The sequence below is a fragment of the Mauremys reevesii genome, linkage group 15 (assembly GCF_016161935.1).
Source record: "Mauremys reevesii isolate NIE-2019 linkage group 15, ASM1616193v1, whole genome shotgun sequence".
Taxonomy (NCBI): Eukaryota; Metazoa; Chordata; order Testudines; family Geoemydidae; genus Mauremys; species Mauremys reevesii.
The window spans coordinates 19,104,292-19,124,154 of record NC_052637.1 but is presented as its reverse complement, the minus strand read 5'-3'; the positions used below and the strand labels follow the sequence as shown (position 1 = coordinate 19,124,154).

Sequence of the window (19,863 nt, the reverse complement as noted above, 5' to 3'; positions counted from 1 at the left end):
TTCAGTGATTAGCATTAGATGGTTAGATGAGCATTAACTGACTAGGGCTACCACCATTAGAAATTAACAAGATTTGCTCTTCTGGTGAGAGCAGCAAGTTAAAAGGCTTTTAATGAGAGAGGTTTTAAATTGTTTTTTACTTTTCTGATATTATCTGTGAACTGGATTAAAATAAACGTGTCTGATGGGAATAATCTTTTTAGATCCCTGATTGCAAAATAGGAAGGGCAATGTTATTTCTTATTTTAAAATGTCATGTTAATGTACATATCATGTTAATTTACAGCAGATCTTGTGCAAATACTACAGAAATGTGAGGAGTGTTTTCTAAGTAAAGAATTTCAAGAGAAGCCCTGATTTTGTGCTAAAAATGACATTTTATTGTAAAAGAAATGGATTCTCTTTTCTGGGTTTCCTCATTCTCTCTGCCTCCCACTAAGGAGATGAAATTTGATCATTTTCTTTTCACCGTGATGCTGTCACTACTAAACAAAGGCAGAAGGTGCATTTTTCCCTGCTGAAGAACAACTTGGCCATTTATTAATCATAAATAGTTGTACATAACCTAGCCCCACTCGGAGTAACCCTAAACACCTAGATGGCATACAATGAAATTTGCCATAAAATGAAACTGCTGATTGACCTTGGATCTTTGTAAAATAAGGCTGTTAATTTGGTACAAGTATGGTGCACACAGGGCTGGCTCCAGACCCCAGCGCGCCAAGCGCGTGCTTGGGGCGGCGAAATTGCTAGAGCCGGCCCTGGGTGCACACTATAAGTCCAGATATCCAAGTTACTACAGTTTCTGCCTTTGTAGTCCCAAAGAGAGAGAGAAACGGAAAAAAGACAACAGAAGAGTCAGATCACTCCAGACCTATAAACGTCAAACCCTCAGCAACTAGCAGCCATAAATCTGGGGATCCCAATTCTGCTGTGCACTGGGCTTGACCTTTTAAACTGTAAACAACAGGGATCAGCAGAGAAGCCCCTCTGCTAAGACAGAACAAAGATTAGGAGATGGGAAACAGAGACATTCTGAAAGGGGTGATCCCTGTAGACTGCAGAGGGGAGAGAGCTTTTCTATCTTGTGCTGTGAGTGGCTGAAAGGCTGAGCAGATTGGAATCAATTTAATGAGCTTTGTTCAGAGGATCTGGATAGGGGGTTTGAGACTGACTTGTGAGCGCAAGAGGCTGGAGCCAAGTTTACACAAATCTATCGGAGCAGGAAGTAGGGGCATTCTTTAGATCACCTGGAGGGGAAGCAAAGTGACAGAGTTTGGAGGGGCCACTACCTGTCAAGGGAACTCTGTTTTCATAATGAACCTTTTGAAAAAATAATTTGAGAGTCCCTAAGTTCCCCTCAACTTCGTCTCTGGCCCCTGATTCAAAGTGGGAGGGATTCTCTCACCTACCTCCAAACGGTGAGGCCACCTTCCCTTTATTCTTTTCCACTGTATGCCTTTGGGGCCCAACTCCTTTGCCACTGCATGTCCCCAGCATCCAACTCCTCTGCTGCAGCGGTTGCTTTACCCAGGCTGGAATAGCTACCATGTTAGCCCAAGCAAATGCTTCAACACAGAGATAGGTAGCACTACAGAGCAAATCCATTCCCTGAATTCACCCCGGGATGGAGAGCTCTGCTCCACTCTCATCCCAGCCCCAGTCCTCCCTGTTCTGCTTAGGGTGATCAGATGTCCTCAGTTTATCGGGACTGTCCTGGTTATTAGGGGCTTTGTGTTATATAGGATCATATTACCCCCCGCCCCCCGCCATAACTCCCCATGCCAATCTTTCAAACTTGCTATCTGGTCAACTTAGTTCTGCTCCACAGTCCCCTGTGCATTCTTTTCTCCCTTGTTAGAGGATTGGCCCTTTTCCATAGAGTACCCTGGGGGTGGCTATCCACCTACCAGCCCAATCATGCACACACACCATTCAGCCAGGAAGGCGCTCTAGAGGAGCAGAAAGTGGGTGTGAGTGTGTGGTGTCAGTGGGGAAAGGTGCTGTATGAAGACACCTGGATTTCCTAGCTTTTGTTGGAGTTGCTGCTTAGGGGGCCAAGGCAGAAGGCCAGGCCAAATCCCCCTGGGCCACAGGAACTGTTCTTTCACGAATCAAGGTGAACTTTCTGTTCTTATTCTGTGCACTTAGCAGGACAGTGCCAGCCCATTCCTCAAACTCTGGGCCTCGCTTGTCACCATTAGCTGCATTCACTGTCTAGTCTCAGCTCCTCTCTATTGCAAAAAGGTGTGCACACATTATATGATCATACACATTTCATTATTTTTGTGTGTGTGTGAAAAATACTATTCATTTTTTTGGCCAAAAACTTTTGGTTTGGGGTTTTTCAATTTTCCAGTCAAAAATCAAACATTTTAAAGGAAAACAGACATATTTCATGAAAAATTTCATTTAGTTTAAAACCAAATTCTCAATCAAAAACAAGTTAACACAAAATGTTCAACTAGCCCTCGTAAAGACATACCTGTGTTTAGGGTTAGGCTGGTGAACCACAGTTATGAAGGGAAGGGAAGCTGGGGAAGAAGGGTCCATTTTCTTCTCCGCACCTGGGACATCACAAACTACATCACAAGAGATGGAGACCTGGCCTCACCCATGCTCCCTACAGTGGTCTCTTATTGATTAATAAAGAATTAAAGGAGGGCAATAGCATTAATGCTAAGCAGCATGCCAATCTATTTTATGGAAGATAGATCTTGTCAAAATAACTTGATATCTTTTTTTAAATGAGGTTACAAGTTTGGTTGACAAAGTTAATTGTGTTGCTGTAATATACTTAGACTGCTGTAAGGCTTTTGACTTGGTACTGCATGAGATCGTGATTAAGAAACTAGAATACTAAACAATTAACATGGCACACATTAAATGGATTAAAAACTTGCTAACCGACAGGTCCCAAAATGTAATTGTAAAGGAGGAATCATCATCATCAGACTGGTGTGTTTCTGGTGGGGTCCCGCAGGGATTGGTTCTTGGCCCTATACTATTCCATATGTATACTAGTGACTTGGAAGAAAACATAAAATCATCACTGATAAAGTTTGCAGGTGACAAAAAGATTGGGGGAGGGCAAATAATGAAGAAGTCGGGTCACTGATATAAAGTGATCAGGATCACTTGGCAAAGTAAACAAGTAAACAATATGAGTTTTAAGATGGCCAAATGCAAATGTATATACAACAAGTACCAAGGAATGTAGCCATACTTACAGGATGGGGGACTCTATCCTAGGGAGCAGTGACTCTGAAAAAGACTTGGGGATCATGATGAATAGTTAGCTGAATTTGAGTTCCCAGTGTGATGCAGTGGCCAAAAGGGTTAATGGGAGCCTTGGATGCATGAACAGAGGAATCTTGAGTAGAAGTAGAGAGATTATTTTACTTCTGTAGTTGATGTTGGTATGACTGCTTCTGGAATATTTTGTCCAGCTCTGACGCCCACAATTCCAGAAGGATGTTGATAATTTGAGAGGGTTCAGAGAAGAGCCACAAGAATGATTACAGAATTAGAAAACCTGCCTTATAGTGATAGACTCAAGGAGCTCGATCTATTTAGCTTAACAAAGAGAAGGCTAAGGGGTGACTTGATTAGTCTACATGTGTTTCGTGGGGAGCAAATATTTGATAATGGGCTCTTCAATCTAGCAGACAAAGATATAACACTCCAGTGGCTGACATTTGAGGATTGACAAATTCAGACTGAAAATAAGACATAACATTTTATCAGTGAGGGTAATCAATCATTGGAACAATCCACCATTGGCCATGGTGAATTCTCCATCGCTAGCAGTTTTTAATTCAAGGTTGCATGTTTTTCTAAAAGATCTACTCTAGTTCAAAGAGGAATTAATTCAGCGAAGTTCTCTGGCCTGAACTGTGCAGCAGGTCAGACTGGAAGATCACAGTGACCTCTCTCTGACCCTCCCCATAGCCCCTTTCCCAACATCCACATTGTACTATATTCTGAAGTGCGGGAATGTTTGAGAGTGGTTCTGCTTTGTGTTCATTTGTAGTGTGGGTATACTAAGCTGCTTGAAGCAGAACTGCTGAACAGCTCTTATAAAACAGATAAAGGAGCTAGCGAACAGAAGCAAACAGGAGTTTTGTGAGGGAGTTCTCCAGGTAAAGGAGGAGCAACTATGTGACACTTGGAGTGAGTTTGTTGTTTGTTGTTGTGTGCTTGCTGCTTGCCATTTGCTGCTTGATGGAAGTTTATAGTGTGGTCTGTCTGAGGAGCCATTCGCTGATCCTACCAGCCTGTTAGGCAAGGCTGAGAGCTTCCTTACAAGGTTTTAGCCTGCCATCCTTTCATCCCTACTTCCTGTAGGATCCCTTGATAAGGGGGCATGGCTACTGAGGAACAGGGGTTTAAAAAGCCAGCTCCTATGCCACCAGAGGAGCTAGCGAACAAGGGAATATTGCCAGGGAGTTTAGAGACAGAGTGTGAGAGCCAGACACATCCAGCAGTCTCTAAATGTAGGCAATAGTGCCCCCCATGATTGAAACATGGCTCTAACCTGCTGCTTCTGGTTAAGCAGTGGCTAGCCCTCCTGCACCTTTGCAAGGGGGGAGCGTGACCAAAAGCATCCCTGTATTCACACCCTACACACCACTGCAACAAGCTTTGTGCAAAATATGCCTTGTTTGGTATCACTGGAAAACTATAACTTGCTGGTCAATAATATGGTGAACTGTGTGTAGCAATGTTGTATGTCAAGTTATGAATCCCCTGTATGATGTTATCATCACATGTTCAAACCCACATAACCCTATCTAGGCAAAAGTTGTTAATGAGGTTTATCCTAAATTTTACCTTAATTTATACATAAGTAATAAACAGGGTCCTTGAGTTAGCAGGGGGAAGAGATGGCAAGAGACAAAGCAACGTTGCATTTCAGCAAACACAGATGAGGAGAAAGAGCATGGAGCCTCCTTCAACACCAGACTCTATGTTGCCTTTACTGCTTGAATAAACTTTTCTTTACAGGGTAAGTCTCAGAAGAATCCACTTCAAAGGTTCACTGGATTATAAGAGAGAGGGGCAGAGAACCCCAAGTTAAATCTCTGACTTTCACCTAAGAAGACAAAGGCACCAGAATCTTTAGGCATTGAGAGAGATCCTGACCATCTTGCCGGAAAACTGTGGGCGAGAAAAGCCATCTTAACAAAGCCTGGAACCAAAACTTGGAAGATTAAGTTTCAGACTTTTAGATGCATGTTTTCACTTTTATTTGCTTGTAAACATTTCACTCTTAGAATCATAGAAACATAGAATTGTGGGACAGGAAAGGACCTCGAGAGGTCATCTAGTCCAGTCCCCTGCACTCATGGCAGGACCAAGTATTTTCTAAACTGACAGGTGTCTGTCTAACCTGCTGTTAAAAATCTCCAATGATGGAGATTCCACAACCTCCCTAGGCAATTTATTACAGTGCTTAACCACCTTGACATTTAGGAACCAGCCTAAACAGCCATTGCTGAAATTTAAGCCCAACGCTTCCTGCCCTAGCCTCAGAGATTAAAGAGAACAATTTTTCTCCCTCTTCTCTTCTTGTGTCTTACTTACAATACTCCTGCTAATACATCCCAGAATGATGTTTGCTTTTTTTATTTCCCCCAACAGAGTTACAGTGTTGACTCATATTCAGCTTGTGGTCCACTATGACCCCCAGATCCCTCTCCACAGTACTCCTTCCTAGGCAGTCATTTCCCATTTCGTATGCGTGCAACTGATTGTTCCTTCCTAAGTGGAGTACTTTGCATTTTCCCTTATTGAATTTCATCCTATTTACTTCAGACCATTTCTCCAGATCATTTTGAATTTTAATCCTGTCATCCAAAGCATTTGCAACCTCTCACAGCTTAGTATCATCCAGAAACTTCATAAGTTTGTGTCATTATCTAAATCATTGATGATGATATTGAACTGAATCAGACCCAGAACTGATCCCTGCAGGACCTCACTCCTTATGTCCTTCCAGCTTGACTGTGAACCACTGATAACTACTCTCTGGGACTGGTTTTCCATCCAGTTACTAACCCACCTTATAGTAGTTGCACCTAGACTGTATTTTCCTACTTTCCTCCTTCCCCTCCCCCCAGTGCCTCCTGCCCACTGCTGAACAGCGGCGGGTGGGAGGTGCTGGGGAGAGAGGTGCAGCTGATTGGCGGGCCCCGCCAGTGGTGCTGAGTACCCATTCTTTTTTTCCCATGGGTGCTCCAGCCTCAGAGCATCCACAGAGTTGGCAGCCAATCTTTAGTAAACTATCTAAAGATTGATTAATAAAAAAAGAAAAGAAGACCGTTACTAAAAGGTTAAAATGAATCATATACATTACAATTGATTTCAGAGTCTCTAGATCAGGATAGTACCAGTTATGGTAAATCTGCTAGCCTGCAATAAGTCTATCTGGATCAATCCATCTTGTGGATGTTATCCAGGAACACAACATGTTTGAGATACCAATACATTGCAAAGATTCATAGCTTCATATACAATGACAATACAGGCATATAAACAGGATAACATTGTTCAACAGATCACAACTTTTCCGTTTTCCACTGATACCTTACAAGGCATACTTTGTATAAGATTTATCACAACTGTAAAACCGTGTTGATACATCAGTGACCATACCTTAGTGTAAGCATGCATGGTGCTCTGTACTCAAAGCATCACCCTGGAACCCACATCTTTCTTTTTCTACAGCATCACAAGGTGCATGGGGGATGGAGTTGTGGGTGCATGGGGGTGAAGTTGGGGGTGCCTAGAGGATGGGGGTGCATGAGGTGCACGAGGGTGAAGTTGGGATACAAAGGGGATTGAGGGATGGGAATGGGGATGAAGTTAGGGTGTATGGGGGTGAGGTTGGGAGAGACCAGTGTCAGGGTCACCAGTGTTGTCAGACACTACGGGTGAGGTGCTCTGCTCTGTTCAATGTTGATATCAATCGGCTCCGTTGTGTGTTCCCTCTGTCTGCTCCCCCAGCTCTGCGCAAATAGCTGACACAGTAGATCCCGAGAGAACCCCCAATGACCACAGACTCTAGTAAGGTACAAAGGCACGTCGGCCAGGTTTATTGTCGAAGAGAAACACAGTCTCCAGCTCCCAGGCAAATGGAGTCCAAGGTGCTGCTAAGGTGCTGCTAGCCAGTACATATGTGCTCCCTGACAATGGACTCAGCTCAGCAAGTGGTGAGACTTTCCACTGCCCCCTAGGCTGGACAAAGACACTGCCCCAGGGATGCATTCTTATACACAGGTACAAAAAAGTTACACATCATTCCTGCTGTATTGAGGTGCAACCCCTCTATGTAGCAAGGTACAACCCTTTTATGTAGTAAGGTGCCACCTCTCACCTTGTACATGTTGGTTCGAACAAAACAACTCTATACATCATATTACCCTTTTGGCCCTGTCATTGGGATGGGTCAGCCTGTTCCTTATTATCTGTGTGGAGTGTACAAGTATGCAAATGTTCTGATATCTGGTGTCCAGTACCTTTTAGGTATGTCTCTTTTTGCAGCATCAGCCCTTTCCTTGCCAGCTTCTGTGAGCAGGGCCTGCCTCTGGCTCACAGCTTAACTTTGCTTTATGTTAGCAAAGTCCTGACCATTACTTTAGTTCAGGCCTCAGGCCTCATACTGGGCCTCTGATAAGGGTTTAAGTTTCAGGGCCTCATCTTACTACAGAAGCCATGATGTTGAAAATTGCGCCTTCCTCTTTTTTCAGTCAGCAATTGTCCCCTAAAATCTTTTTTGAGGACACCAGACGGGAGTTCACCAATTTGGCCTAAATTCCAACACACCAATTTTGGTTCATTAATTTCCAGTCCCAGACTTCTCTTGTTTACCCAACTTGATCGTAACACAGTCCTTGAGTTATATCATTTGGCCTTTTTGTTTGTACTAATTCAGTCTGTCTCCCTTTTGCACCTTTTCTCATTAACATTTATTGTTATAAGTTATTGTGACACATTATAAACTTTCTCATAGTTTTTACAGTTGAGATCACAATTCAGATACATTTATCGGCCCAATTATTACACCACCTCTGGGTTGTGGTACACCTCACACTCGACTGGCACCCTAGGTTTACTGAGCAACCCCAATGATTACAATGGTCTTGCTAGTGCCATATACAGAAATTGTATCACCTCCCTCTTGGTACTCAATATTCCCCTGTTTATTCATCCAAGTATTGCATTAGGCATCTTAGCCACAGCCTCACACTGGGAACTCCTCTGCATTTGTTTTCCACTATGCCATCTAAATCCTTTTCTGAGTCATTGCTGTCCTATCTTCTAGTTCATGTGTGTATGACCTTGCATTAGGCTATATCCTATGCAGTCTGAACTGCTCTTTATAACTGATCTATCCTTATTATCATGTTCCATTCCACTATTTTTGAGTCACCTACAAACTTTTTTCGGAAGTGGTCTTATATTTTCTTCAATATTTTTTTACCAATAATCTAGAATAGCATTAGGGCAAGATTAGATCCCAGGAGTACCCCTCTAGAAACACCCATCACGGATGTTGATTGCCAATCTACAATTACTTTTTGAGGTCTATTGGTTAGCATCACAGTTATGTAGCTATCTACATGGTGGTTCTCTTTTTGAGCTCTCTGAGTGCACCTTCGAAGGTGTTCGGCATCTTCCTTCACCTGTATCAGGATGGAATCTCACGATTCTTCCACTTTTAGACCAGGTCCTAAGTGCACTACCCAATGTACCACTGCTTCTCACCCTGCAGATCTGGCTGGGTTCAGACACCCACATTTCCTACTTTCAGGAACCTGTGACCAGTGAGAGTGACTATTTTATTTAGTAGTTGGAACAAAGCATTAGAGAAAGGGTATTTGAAAACAACAAAAATCCCACACATATACTTAGTTTTATCTAATCTTATGCTTCCCTACAAGCTAAATTAGAAAGACTTTCCTCTTCAGTTATAGGGACTGAAGAGAAATGACTCATATTCTCCTAGACAGCCCAGATCCTCCTGTGTTTCTTATTCTCAATCTGGTCCTCTTAATCTCACTCACCCTGTTCAGACTGGTAGCAATGTTCCCCCAGGAGTGTGGGCTAGAGCTGTTAAGGCTTCTCCCTCTGGGATTATCACTTAGAGACTCTTCAGTGTAAGATGTTAGGTGACTATTAGGGTCTGTCTTCATTGCAGATCCAACTCAGATTCTTCCTTGGGTGATGCTGCTAACCCCACTCCCCTCCACATGCAAACCCTCTCCCCTGAGTTTGATGCTGCTTGACACCCAGGCTAGCTGGTCCAGAGGGGGGCTATAGGCCAGTGCCTGGGCACTGCTTTCACTTTTCAGTGTGGATACAGGCTAAATAACCCTATGGTGCCTTCCCACAATTCACCCCATGTGTCCAGAAGGACAGACAAGTTCTCCGACAATTCACTGAGAATGAATCTTAGATTGTCACACAAAGAACAGGCTCTGCCCCAGAAATCTAAGATACACACACACGGGGGGGAGGGGCGGGGAAGAGCACAGCATCAGTGAGGACACAGTAATTCAGGTAGACAGACCCTTAGACTATCTTCCATCTTTCTCTAGATTTAAAGTCTCTGCAACCCTGTCAGCCCCTTAGGGTAAAATACACATTCTCATAGATAGTACAGACACATCACACTAGTGGCAGATCCAGATCCAGTATTAATAATTATAAAAAGCACCTCCACATTTGACACAGTTAGCCAGTATTTAACTAATTTATTAGATAGTGCACTGATTTTGTACTGGGCTCAGTTTCTAATCAGAATGTCATATGCCTTACAAAGTATACGTATATTATGTCAACACATTTATGTTGGCCAACCAAATTTGTCATCTCATTTAAAAAAATCAAGCTCCTCAAAACAAAACAAATAAACTAGGCATTCCTCCCCACTGTTTACTCCCAGGTTCCCATCACTATATCCGTAAAACATCTGATGAAGTGGGTTTTAGCCCACAGAAGCGTATGCCCAAATACAATCATGTACCAGGTCCTCAAGGAATCAATTCTGAAGCACTTAGGGGAGAGGAAAGTGATCAGAAACAGTGAGCATGGATTCACCAAGGGCAAGTCATGCATGACTAACCTAATTGCCTTCTATGAGGAGATAACTGGGTCTGTGGATGAGGGGAAAGCAGTGGATGTGTTATTCCTTGATTTTAGCAAAGCTTTTGCTACAGTCTCCCACAGTATTCTTGCCAGTAAGTTAAAGAAGTCTGGGCTGGATGAATGGACTATAAGGTGGATAGAAAGCTGGCTAGATCACCAGGCTCAATAGGTAGTGATCAATGGCTCCGTGTCTAGTTGGCAGCTGGTATCAAGTGGAGTGCCCCAAGGGTCGATACTGGGGCCAGTTTTTTCAATATCTTCATTAATGATCTGGAGGATGATGTAGATTGCACCCTCAGCAAGTTTGCAGATGATGCTAAACTGGGAGGAGTGGTAGATATGCTGGCAGGTAGGAAGAGGATACAAGGGACCTAGACAAATTAGAGGATTGGGCCAAAAGAAATCTGATGAGGTTCAACAAGGACACGTGCAGAGTCCTGCACTTAGGACGGAAGAATCCCATTCACTGTTACAGACTAGGGACCGAATTCTGCAGAACTGCTGCCCAGCCAAAGGACCTAGGGGTTACAGTGGACGAGAAGCTGGATATGAGTCAACAGTGTGCCCTTGTTGCCAAGAAGGCTAATGGCATTTTGGGCTGTATAAGTACTGGCATTGCCAGCAGATCGAGGGATGTGATCATTCCCCTCTATTCAACATTGGTGAGGCCTCATCTGGAGTACTGTGTCCAGTTTTGGGCCCCACACTACAAGAAAGATGTGGATAAATTGGAAAGAGTCCAGCGGAGGGCAACAAAAATGATTAGGGTGCTGGAGCACATGACTTATGAGGAGAGGCTGAGGGAACTGGGATTGTTTAGTCTGCAGAAGAGAAGAATGAGGAGGGATTTGACAGCTGCTTTCAACTACCATTTCAAAGAGAATGGAGCTAGACTGTTCTCAGTGGTACCAGAGTACAGAACAAGGAGTAATGGTCTCAAGTTGCAGTGGGGGAGGTTTAGGTTGAATATTAGGAAAAAACTTTTTCAGTAGGAGGGTGGTGAAGCACTGGAATGGGTTACCTAAGGAGGTGGTGGAATCTCCTTCCTTAGAGGTTTTTATGGTCAGGCTTGACAAAGCCCTGGCTGGGATGATTTAGTTGGGGATTGGTCCTGCTTTGAGCAGGGTGTTGGACTAGATGACCTCCTGAGGTCCCTTCCAACCCTGATATTCTATGATGCTATGATTTTTTAGTCTCTAAGGTGCCACAAGGACTCTTCGTTGTTTTTCCTGATACAGACTAACACGGCTACCACTCTGATTTGTAATTGTTTGGGAACATGGACTCTGAATGTCCTGAGTTTTATACAGTTACTATCATAAATTTAGTGTTTCGTTCACTTAGTTTTGGCTGGAAAATATAGTGCACGGTATAGTAAAACAAGTGCTCCTCTTGGGGCAGTTCTAAACTAAAACCAGCACGTATGTTTATACATGCATTCAGTGAAATGTCTTTCATGACAATTTGAATAGAGGAGGACATTTTGCCTTTCTTTGCATTGTAGTCATCTAGTTCTGCATTTTATTTTTAAACTTTAAATTTGTATATGTCTTTTAGGTGAGAAATGTAGAAGTTTTATCAGTCTGACTCCACCTGCAGATCGAGGTAAATATATATTTCCAGTACTTCAGGGCTCTGTAACCTTCCTACTTTACATTTAGCATTCTAAATATTTTCGCCTTTGTGCCTTTGGAAATATCCCCTTTAATTTCTTAGGAAGGCTTTGGGGGCTTTATTTGGGTTTTCCAAACTCCAAAATGAAGCCCAAATCTGATCAAATATAAGGGTGGGAGTTTCCAAAGCATTGGACCTGATTTTAAAGGTATCTAGACATCCAGTGGGGTGAGAAAAGCTGTTTTGTTCAACTCTTGCTTAGTCTAAAAGTTTAGGATTTAGAATGCATGTTTACTTTTTATTTTCATAAGGAACTATCTCTGATCTTTAGGCCTACCATTTATGATCTCTTAAAGTCTATATCTGTGTAGTTAATAAACTTTTTAAAATGTTTTATCCTTACCCATGAGTTTGTCTACTAACACGTCAACTCCCTTCTCATCTCAGTGGGGGACCGGTAGTGCATTAGCTGAGCAGGATGAACAGGGTACTCTAAATTCTGCTTAGTGAGGCTCAGGGAGGGGGCATAGGCGGCTCTTTGCTAACTTACTGCCTCACATTCCTGGGGTAACTTCAGGGGTACTCTAATTTACCCTGGCTGGAACAACTCCCAAAAGGCTCTTCTATCAGCTCAGGCTTCCCACAGTGTAGTGAGCTCTGGCCATGCCTACTCAGACTCCTGGAGGTGGGAAGAGGGTAGTGTATACTTGGCTATGCCAAACTCCCTCTACACAAGAGGAATTCCAGCTACCCTGTAAGAGCAGGATTCCTTCCCCTTTGAGCCACGGGACACAATGGCAGAGTTCAAGTTATTTTCCAATGAACAATGGGTTATCTTATGCTTGTCCATGTATGTAGCACTTGTAGGAAATGAGACTACACAAATATCTCTTCACCTTTCATTAACTGTGGATTTCTGCATTCTAATCTAATTGCCATTTTAGGCACCAAAATCCCAGAATCAGGCCCCACGGGGATTCACAAAACCCCCACTCAGCTGATCCCGAATGCTGTAGGTGCCTAAACTCACTCAGTGCCTCCATTCTTGCAGTAAAAGCTACCTAGGTTTCTCTTTCTGTGCTCTGCGCAGTGCAAACCCATGCTAGGCGTCCACACATCTAAGTTCCAGAGCAATTCACAAACTGGGGGAAAATAGGTGTTCCTCCGCCTAATTCACCTGTGGGGCCCTATCCAGTGAGTGCTTAGAGCTTTGCCTATTGGATCAAGCCCCTACAGGTGAGCTTATATGGAAGAGTGGTCCAGCGTGGAAAATAACAAAAAAAAAAAAAAGGTATGGGACTAGGGGGTCTGGATCCTGAGTTACCCACCTCATAAGGGAAGCACGCTAACCATTCTCTCTCTCTATCATGGTCTCTCTTTCTCTCTCTCATTGGCGACAGCTTCAAAGGAGAGACTGAGGGAGACCCTAGATCAGAATATCCCTCAGCCCAGGGATTAGGGCATACATCTGATAGATGGCAGATCCCTGTTCAAATTCCTTCACCCTCAAGGTGGGTCTCCCATGTCCCAGGCGAGTACCCTAACCGGAGGGCTAAACATTAGCAGGGATGTCTTTCTTGCTAAGATGGTGTAGGCACCTACTGACAAGAAAGGGTTTGTAGCTGAGAATCCCAAGCAGGGCTAGGCACCTTCCTGAAGCCCAGACTTAGGCATCTATCTCTGCCCCACCCCTTGCTCTAGCATCTTCCATTGTCTAGCTTACGCAAGGAGCCCCCTAGCATGCGGATTTTTGTGAATTACAGTCTAAAGTGCCTGTCTCTCCCCATTCACTCTATAGGAAGCCTAGGTTCCGAACTCAGGATTTGTGAATCGCAGGGATTTTCTAGGTGTGATAAAAGTTAGGTGTGGTGATGCTCAGTATGACTGTGTCTAAGTTCCTAGGTGAATCTAGCCCCATGTGTCTGAAGTTGGGCACCAAAATTAGTGAACACTTGGCTACTTTTGACCTTAATCTTCTTGTGCCTCAGTTCCACACAGATAAAGTGGGAGTACGTACTGGGGTCTACAAACCCCATATTGAGCCTAGACAGAGGGAGAGGACAACCTCTCCTGTTTACAAGCAAACAGCCTGATCCCGTTACCCTGCAGCTGCCAGAGCTGCCAATCATGGAGACAGGCACCCACAGCTGTAACCAATAAAGGAAACAAGACCTGATATCAAGGAGAGAGTTCAGAGATGGAAGGGGAGGCAGAAAGGCCTGGGATAGTAAAGGGGAGACAGCCCTGCACCAGGTTGTCTCTAAGAAAGAACCAAGAGGCTGAAGCAGACTGCAAGCCCTATCATTGAAGGCCTGCTAGCCTTAATTAGAGGTGAAAGTCTAAGTCTTGACCTGATTGAAGAGATGCTAAGGGTAGTCAGCCAGGAGAAGCTGGAGTCCCTTGAAAGACCACACCAAGAGACCACCACAGAGTAATATCATCCCCTCTCTCAGGGGTGCTGTGAAAATACATTCCTTAATGTTTGTAAAACATGAAATGTGATCCTATGGGGATAACTACCATAGAATGCCCATGAGAAAATTACTAACTGTATGTTCAGTGTAGGGCTTGACTGGTGTGTGGTAAATAAGGTCTGAGGCCTCTAAATAAGGAGGACAAAAGAAATACGCAGTCATTGAGTATCATCTGTGCCATGCACTGAATGACATAAATTAAGTGGAATAATCTAATGCTAGTTAATGCTTTAAAAATCTAGAAGGAAAATACAACCTCCTGTTTCAGGGCTTAAGCCTATCTTTAACTATTAGGGATCAGGATGAAACCTTCCTAGGGAGGGGCAGATTATCCTACACCTGCTCACTGCAAGAAACCTTGCATCTTCCTTTTCAGCAGCTGGTATTAGCCAATGTCCAAGACAGAAGACTGGGCTAGGGGGATCTAGGGTCTGATCCAGTCTGGGTTAGAGAATGAATTAAGGTTGGTGGGATATGGAAACAAAATGCATAATAATAATAATACAAATGATTTCCTCTCCCCTTCCCTATGCTTTGAGGCAAACCCAGAGCCAGACCAGGGCTGCTCACTCACCTGACATGACTCCCTACTCCCACAGAGCCTGCACTGACTCAGCTCTCAGGCATGCTGCAGCAGCCTATCCTTGAGTAGGCTCTGAGTCAGATGATCTCAGGCACAGGTATTTCACTCAGCCCAGCAGAGCTGTAAGTTAGTCTGTGCAACAGTGCTACCTGGCCAGAAACCCTCCTACTGACTCCCTAGGCTTCCAGCCTGACCCTAGCCTCACCTGAGTGTTGTTCTTGCCTATGATCTGCCCTGATCCTGATCCCCAGACCATTGCACTGATTCCAACCCAGCTTTGACTTTTGGCCTGAATCAAGTTCTGACTACGATGCTGATTTGACTTGTCCATGGATGCTGATCACAATTCTGACCCACGGTCTGTCCCTGGGCCCCAGTTTCACTGCTGCTTTCAGCCTGGTGCTAACCCTGTACTCAGCTTCAAACCTTGGTACCAGTTCTCACCCACTGATCCAACCACCAGGCCTGACTGCCTACAATCCAGGGCCTGACAGTTTGCACAGACTCCACTGTATTGGACCCCAGGCCTAGATGGAGCACCTGGGTGCTGCAGCCCCAGAAATGTCATCCCTACTCCACAACTTCTTGAACCAATTGCCCAGCTAAAGTCAGAGAACACTTCCCTCCAAGTGCTGGTTCGGACCCTCCAGGATCTCTTGACCCACCCATGGTAGAAGCCCTGGAGTGTGGTTCAAAAGTTCCCTAGCTAGAGTGGTTTGATGGTGACTGCCACATGATTTGAGGTTTTATCAACCAGTGCCACCCACACGATCAGATGAAGGTGGGACTTGTTATCAATGTACTGTTTAGAGAAGCCCTAGAGTGGGCCTCACCCATCCTGGAACAGGTCAACATGATGCTTGGCCATTTTGAGTATTTCATCCATTCCTTCTTGTTAATATTCAATGACCCCAACTAAATATGCAACATCAAAGCAGCCCTATAGTTCCTCAGCCAGCATTAGTGACCTGTCTCCACCTATGCAGTCCACTTCTGGAGCCTGACCACCGGTATGGTTTGGAATGAGGCAGCCCAAATCTATAATTTCCATTGGGGATTGAATGATGCTGTAAAGGAGGATCTGGCTCTGGTCTCTCTCTCTCCCCCTGTGCTGAATTGGTACCCTACATCAAGCTTTGCATAAGAATCAAGAACCAGCTGCTCAAGCATTGCCTGGAAAAGAAATAGGCTTCCAACCATTCCCAGCCTAGTGTCAAGGGCCCCATGCCTGTCCTTTTCCCAGGTACAGATCTGAATTCATGCAAACTGATGGCACCAGTGGGGTTCATCACAGACCAACAGAAGGATTACTGGTGTCAAAATGGCCTTGCCTGTACTGCAGAGAAAGTGGCCACTTCACCTCAGGGTGCTCCCACAATCCCAGGCTCGCTACAGTGCCAGAAAACCACTCGATCCAGCCCTGGTAAAGGAGTCATGGCTGGACCTAATGTAGAGAGCAAACCCCCAAATGGATCCACTCTGCAGCCTACATTTGCCCATGTATCATTGGAGCACCACCAGCCACACCAGCAGATCCCCCTCCAGCTCTGGGTCCCAGCCACACCTGAAGTAAGCTGTACCCTGCTTTCATTGATCAACTCTGGGTTGTCCAGAAACGTTATGGACTTCATCTATGCTGGAGACAGCCATTTGCCCAGGCAGAAGAAGAGTGTCCCAGAGCAGGTGGAGACTATTGATGGTAGTATGCTGACTTCCAGCCAGTTTTCTAAAAAACAGCACCTCTCCAGGTCAAGATAGGAGATCACCAGGAAATTATGCAGTTTGACATTCTCCTGCTGATTATGAGCTCCTAGAATGGGTCAGTACAGCAAAGATCTTCATCAAGCTTAACTTGCATGGTGCATACAACTTGGTCTGCACCTGGGAGGGTGACGAATGGAAAACAGCTTTCTGCATCAGGTATTGCCACTATGAGTACCTGGTTATGCCCTTTGGCCTCTCCAAAACTGTGGCCACATTCCAGTATTTCATGAATAATATCTTCAAAGATATTGTAGACCAGTTCATTCTGATCTAATTAGATGACATCCTCATCTTCTTAGAAAACCAGACTCTGCGTGACCAGCATGTCCAACAAGTGCTGGAACACCCCAGGAAAAATGACCTGTATGCCAAACCAGAAAAATGTGAGTTTGACTGCACCACCATTGATTTCCTGGATTACGTCATCTTGTCTAATGAGATCACTATGTATCCACACAACCACTGTGGACTGGGCCTTGCCAAAGAGCACCTGTGACATCCAATCCTTCCTGAGATTCACAAACTTCTATTGGAGGTTCATCACCCAGAGAGTGTCCCCCATTACCTAACTCTTCCATAAGAATTCTGCATTCATCTGGCGGTCAGAGGCCCAATGGGCTCTTGAACAACTAAAGAAGGCCTTCATCTCTGCACCTATATTGAAGCATCCAAACCCATCCCAGCCTTTTGTTGTCAAGACAGACACTTCCAATTATGCCATTGGGGCAGCACTGTCAGAATCGCAGAGTGTCACTAAGCATTCGCCATCCATGAACATTCCATCCCAACCCCAGGAATCAATATCAATGGATTTTGTTGTGGAGCTCCCTAACTCCAGAACCATAGCCATAGATGTAGACCTCCTACCCAAGATGTCTCACTTCATGCTCTGCTATAAGATTCCCATGGCAGAAATGACAGCCCATGTTGTCTTTGATCATGTTTGCAAGCTGAATGGGTTATCTTCCAATATCATGTCAGACCGCAGACCGGATTTTGTCGCCCACCTTTGGAAGGAGCTCTTCCATCTCTTAGATGTTGACCTACATCTCTCCATTACTTGTGATGCCCAAATGGATGGGTAGTCTGAACAGACATGGTGGTTTCCATCAGGACAACTGAGTCCAACTCCTACCCTCTGCAGAGTTTGTCTATAACAATTCTAAACATAAGTCTACTCAGCAAAGCCCCTTTTTCTCCAGCTACAGTTTCCACCCCGGGTTCTACCCTTCATGAACCTCAACTTCCCACATCCCTGCAGCCTCTGATCTGGTTGAACGCCTCCTTCATATCCAGGAGGAAGTAAGCTTGACACCACCAAGGCAGAGTAAAAGTGGTTTGCTGACCACCACTAATAGACCAAACCTCCCATCAGTGTTGGCTTTACACAAAACACTTGGACACCTCATGTCTTTCACACAAACTTGCCTACTGGTACCTTGGTCCCTTCCTTGTCATTTAGCAAATTAAATTGGTCACTTTCTGCCTCCAGTTCCCCCCGCCCACTCCCCCGCGAGAGTACACCCTGTGTTCCATGTCTCCCTACTGAAATAGCACACCCACAACTCCCTGTCGGGATGAACAAAAGCTCTTTCTCCTCCAGTCATGGTGCAAGGTCAGGAATAATAACTGGTGAATCAGGTCCTCAGAGAAGCTCTTATACCTAATAGATTGGGAAAGTTATGGCCCAGAGGAGCACCCATGGGAGCCAGTGAGCAACATCCGTGGCCCCAACCTGATCTGTGACTTGCATCATTCCCATCCCAACAAACCAGTCCCAGGAATGCCTGGGACGCACCCTCATAGCAGGGTAAGGTGAGGCAACCCCACAACCAGACCAGGCTACTCACTCAGGTGATATAACTCACCCCTTCAACAGATCCTGAAGTGACTCAACCATGCGGCAGCCCAGAGCAGGAGCTGGGTCAGATGACCCCCAGGAACAGGTATTTCCCTGACCCCATCAGAGCTGCAAGTTAGTCTGTGCAACAGCACTACCCAGCCAGGAACTCTCCTGATGCTTCATGTGTCACAGACTCCCTCGGCTTCCAGTCTGCCTTCAATTCTGTCCCTGTTTCTGCCCCCAACCTTTCCTGAAGCTTCCTTCAGCCTTGTCTGTGCCCTACCCTTACCCCTAGTCATTTTTGTTGTCTGCACCTTTTCCTATTCTGATATATCTCTTGGTTTATACTAGTTGCAGTTAGACCGTTTTTAATCCATTTCATGTGTGCCATGTTTATTTTATATCTTTTGAATTTTTTAATCAAAATATCCTCTGCATATCTCATCAACACTACTACCTGTATCAGCCAAACTTGTAAACTCAACAAAAAAGGATTATTAAGTTAGTTTGACAGGATCAATTTTACATAAACCCATGTTGATTGGCAATAATTCTATTACCCTCCTTTAATTCTTTATTAATCAAATCCTCTATCAGCTGCACCATTATTTTGCCTGGGATAGTTGTGAAGCTGATAGGATCATTACCTGGATCTTCCCTTATTAAATACCAGCACCACATTAGCTTTCTTCCAGTCTTCTGGAACTTCCCCAGTCCTCCAAGACTTATTGAAAGTCAGTATTAATGGTCCAGTGAGCTACTCAGCCAGCTATTTTTAAAATTCTTTGCTGCAAATTGTCTGGACCTGTACAGCTCTAGTAGCTGCTGTTTAACGTCCTCTTGAGACATTAGTGGAATGGAAATAGTATTATCATGTGATATGATTACATCATCCATTTTTCCCCCTCAAATACAGAACAGAAATATTTATTCAACACATCTGTGTTTTATGCTTTATTATTGATAATTCTACCATTTACATCTATTAACCGACCAATACCATTGTTAGGATTCTTTTGGTTGTTCCTAATATATGGTAAAAATTCCTTCTTAACTTTGCTGGCTATAGATTTCAGCTTGTCTCCTTTTGCCGCCCTTATCAATTTACTACAATTCTTAGCTTCTGATTTATTTTCATCACTATCAACTTCTCCTTTCTTTCATTTGTTATATATTATTTTTAACTTTATTGTAGCTGCCTTCACTTCCCCTCCAAACCAGATCATTTTTTTGACTTCTTGCTCCATTGTAGGATTATTGCTTTCTTGGGATCTAGCAAAGTGGTCTGAAGCAATTTCCAATTATCTGTCACATTTTTCTGATTAAATTCCTCCTCCCAGATGATTTGGTCCTAAATTTATTTTTGCTTTGTGAAAGTCCCCTTTTTAAAGCACCAAGTATATATATATCACTGGTCTGGTCTGTGTTCTGCT

At 44.2% G+C, this 19,863-nt stretch overlaps 1 protein-coding gene across 1 annotated transcript in view; it reads left to right on the top strand.

Moving 5' to 3' along the window:
- GSG1L2 (GSG1 like 2) overlaps positions 1 to 19,863 on the top strand; it is a 59,535-nt gene that overhangs the window by 553 nt on the left and 39,119 nt on the right. The window contains exon 2 of the mRNA XM_039501170.1: positions 11,710 to 11,757. Coding sequence (XP_039357104.1) covers positions 11,710 to 11,757 — 48 coding nt within the window. The remainder of the gene's footprint in view (positions 1 to 11,709; positions 11,758 to 19,863) is intronic.